This window comes from Octopus bimaculoides, chromosome 26 (genome assembly GCF_001194135.2).
Source record: "Octopus bimaculoides isolate UCB-OBI-ISO-001 chromosome 26, ASM119413v2, whole genome shotgun sequence".
Lineage (NCBI taxonomy): Eukaryota > Metazoa > Mollusca > Cephalopoda > Octopoda > Octopodidae > Octopus > Octopus bimaculoides.
Genome location: NC_069006.1, coordinates 12,513,481 through 12,517,495, shown reverse-complemented (window position 1 = coordinate 12,517,495; position 4,015 = coordinate 12,513,481). Strand labels below are relative to the sequence as shown.

General features: G+C 35.5%; 1 protein-coding gene across 1 annotated transcript in view; it reads right to left on the bottom strand.

The window, feature by feature from the left end:
- Window positions 1-4,015, bottom strand: part of LOC106880529 (neprilysin-1) — a 69,673-nt gene that overhangs the window by 20,096 nt on the left and 45,562 nt on the right. Inside the window, exons 11-13 of the mRNA XM_052976912.1 lie at window positions 3,804-3,907; window positions 2,317-2,375; window positions 1,594-1,645 (exon numbers count right to left, since the gene is read on the bottom strand). Of these exons, the coding sequence (XP_052832872.1) occupies window positions 1,594-1,645; window positions 2,317-2,375; window positions 3,804-3,907 (215 nt within the window). The remainder of the gene's footprint in view (window positions 1-1,593; window positions 1,646-2,316; window positions 2,376-3,803; window positions 3,908-4,015) is intronic.

The following is a 4,015-nucleotide window of genomic DNA, read 5'->3' as shown; positions in this document are numbered from 1 at the left end:
TATATATATATATATATATATATATTAAACAAAACACATACAAATATATATAAAAAATCCTCATCATTTAACATCCATCCTCCATACTAGCATGGGTTGGACAGAAAACAAGGATCCAATGAATTGAAAATCTGCATCATGCTCCAGTGTCTGCTTTGGCATGGTTTCTATGGCTGGATGCCCTTCCTAATGCCAGGCATTTTACAATGTGTATTGGATACTTTATTTGTGCCAGCAGTACTAATGAGGTTACCCTGTGGCTCACCAGTCAACAAACCCAAGGAGGGAGGTGTGGGTGTCCATATGTTAAGGAAGAATTTGGAGTAGAGTAGGTTCATGTTGTTGAGAAGCTACATGGCTACTCACATTTAGGGGAGAGAATGAAATTGAATTAGAGTTACCTTGAAGGAGGTAGTGGTGACAAGGTGTCCAGGTGACACTTCAGATTACAGGAGCAGCAGTAGTCGGTAGGGGGAGTGGGGGTTTGGAAGAGTGTATAGGGGAAGTAGGAGAGAGAGGTAGGCAACATCAGCAAAGATTGGAGAAAGGTTGAGGGGAGGGATGTGCACATATTGGGGAAGCTATAAGGATGCTAGTAGATGGGTGGTAATGATGATACCATTGGTAGTGAGGAGAACACACACACATGTATGTATCATAGTGCATGTGTATGTTTACATTTGTGCTTTTCTGAAAAATCACTGAACTTCAGTGATGTCATTTCTACTGTTAACAAATTGTTAACAAATTTTGCTCCTTCAAAAATATGTAAAGTAAGAGAATTCTTCCTTGAAAGAAAGGTACTGTTTAGAAACAGGAATTGTCTAGCTGTAAAACCATGCCTCAATAATACACACATCTAAATCATGCTGACAAGGAAAAGCAGACATAAAAATGAATGAACAAATAACAAATATTCTCTTCATTAAAGGTGGAATTTCAATTGATTCATGATTATGTTAAATTCTTGCTTTACTATCAAAATAATCGTAAAGTTAATAGTGTTAACGTAGTTAATAAAATGTTAAAAGCATATGGTGTGCCCTGGTGGCCAGTTATTGTAAGGGAGATAATCATTTCTAGACAGACGCTGGTGGAATTAGAAGCTTCAATTTTAAATCAAAAACCAACAAAGCAGATACAAAGAATACATATGTTTAATTTTCTTTTTCCTTGCTCTTTACAAAGATGTTAAAAATCTCTAGTCTTAGGTAATCCTGAATAACACTATTTCATTCTTATTAGAAATCATCAGCATGGTATAACCCAAAGTACTGAAATTAAATGAAATATTTTATGAAGCAAGACATTTCTTACAGATGGAAAATAATTACAGATATTCATGGAATGTATTTTTCTTTTCTTCTTTTTCTTCATAGACTGTTCAGCAATTGAGAGAGAAGAGAGGGGGGAAAAACATAATATTAATTAGTATTCTAATGTTTTCTTTTCCTTATCCTATAATTAAGTAGCATTTAGATGCTCATTGAATAATAAATTTAATGTTAACTGTTTTTTTTTTTCATGTGGGATGGTGCCCCTGAGTGATAAACCGGAATGTTGCAATAATTTCAATATCTAAATATTACTTACTTTGGATAGGAGTTACTGTAAAAGACAGGCTGTAGTATTCCGGCAGGAAAAACTGAAAATAAACAAATTTCCTAGTTAAAAAATTGCATTGGAGAAAGAATCTTAAGATTGTTTAATAAGTCAAGATCAAGGCTACATACTTTGGGATATTTACTGTAATTGGTCAAGGTCGAATATTATGGGATAGGTGATGTTAATTGGTTGAGAGGTTAAAGTCATAAATTTAAGGGCTTCACAGTGTAATTGGTTGCATGGTCAAGTTTACACATTTTAGGACATGTAGTTTAACTGCAGCTAACATCCTGAATCAAAAGAGGAAACACTTTCTCTTTCCATCTAAGTGAGAAAGTTCCGTTTTCAAGTTTTCAAGCATACTTCTCCCACAAATGAATTCCAAAATAAAAAAATATATCATTAATCTCTACTATGGTATTCAGTTCTCTTCCAACAGGCAACACTAAACAAGTGCCTCTGTGTGTGTGTGTGTGTGTGTTTGTGTGTGTTTGTGTGTGTGTTTGTGTGTTTGTGTGTGTGTTTGTGTGTGTGTTTGTGTGTGTTTGTGTTTGTGTGTGTGTTTGTGTTTGTATTTGTGTTTGTGTGTGTGTGTGTGTTTGTGTGTGTGTGTTTGTGTGTGTGTGTGTGTGTGTGTGTATACATACATACATACAGACACAAAAGGAGTGGAGTTAAGAAATAGAATGTCAGAGAAATAAACATACTTACCAATATCATTAGTATTTGGGTTGTAATAAGCATTAATAACAGCTGGGTCTTGCAACCATCTGAAGTGGGAATAAGAACAAAGTATGTATTGACTATAATGGCAGATGAATGTTATGATGTTCATGCTGGTCTATTAGGCATTTATTAGAGAGAGAGAAGTGATTGAACTGCTCCCAAAAGATTTGATTATAGAAGAATTTACCTCTTTATGTGTGTGTGTGTGTGTGTGTTTTGTGCTATGATTACAAGCTATGAATTGTACCAGAGTCAAATATAACAAACTACCCCAAATCCTTGTTGGTGTATCTGTGTAAGTGGAGTCTGGACTGGTTAGTTTGTACTGACATCAACATGTATAAGTTGTAATAATGAAGTCAAACCAAATTGTGATATTTTGAAATTATTTAATATGTATGTTTCATGTCTGTGTAATATATATAAGAGGAAATGCATCAATTATGCAAGACCTTCCAGACGTTTTTCCTATTAGATATTATACAGATCTGAAACATAGATGTCTAAATAATTTCAAAATATCACTGTCTGGTTTGACTTATTATTACAACTTTTATTTATCATTCAACTACGGTAGTAGTTGAATAATATTCTTAACATAGCTTTTTTGCATAAATATATGTTATCGGCTACACATACTCAATGTGGGTGCTTTGGTGATTTGTTGTGGTGCAGTGTCTGGGGAACGACACCTTCCTTATACTGGGTGTTAGACTTTCAGGTGTTTTAACACCCAGTGTAATGAGAGATTCATCCCCCAGGCACTAAACTGAAATGAACCAGTGAACAAACAAAACACACACAATGAATATGTGTGGTCATGATGCCGGTGTCGCATAACTAGCACCCGTGCTAGTGGCATGTAATAAACATTTTCTGAGTGTTAGGCCTTGCAGAGGCAATCACAGATGACTGGGACCTTTGGCAATATGTTATGCTTGAGTAGAAGACTCATCAAGCCAAGTGAAGTCATAATCATGGCAGATATTGGTGGCATGTAAAAGCACCCATTACACTCTCGAAGTGGTTGGCATTAGGAAGGGTATCCAGCTGCAGAAGGCATGCCAAATCAGATTGGAGTCTGGTGCAGCACCTCAGCTTACCAGCCCTGGTCAAACTGTCCAACCATGCTAATGGACGTTAAATGATGATGATATGTATTACATAAGGTAATGAGTGAAAAAAAGGCAAAACAAGAGGGATAAATTTTAACAAAGGTTGTATTAGTTTACCATTTGAAAGGAAAGGGAAAGGGTCTTGATGTTTTGGATGCTTGTCTTTCATGATGAAAAATGAAAGAAAATGGTGAAAAAAGAGAGAAAATGGGAGAAAAATAGTGGAAGAGGAAAAGTGGTGAGAAAGAAAGAAGCAAACAAAGGAAGTATAACACACACACACACACAAGTATTCACATGTGACATTGTATATAACTGGTATCACCAGCATCTCCATAAAACAGATTAATGCCATACTTCTCTCTATCAACTGGTTCCCGCAATTCTTTGATTTGGTTATGAGACCTGTATCTTTTGATCTGGTGGACATTGCGAAAGTAGCTGTCAGGGTCCACTTCCAGCTGAAAAAAATAAAAGATCAGTTCAAGGAGTCACTAATAAAATAATAGTTTAAAGGGCCACAAATAAATATTAGTTTATGGGGATTACCAATAAAATATCAGCTGACA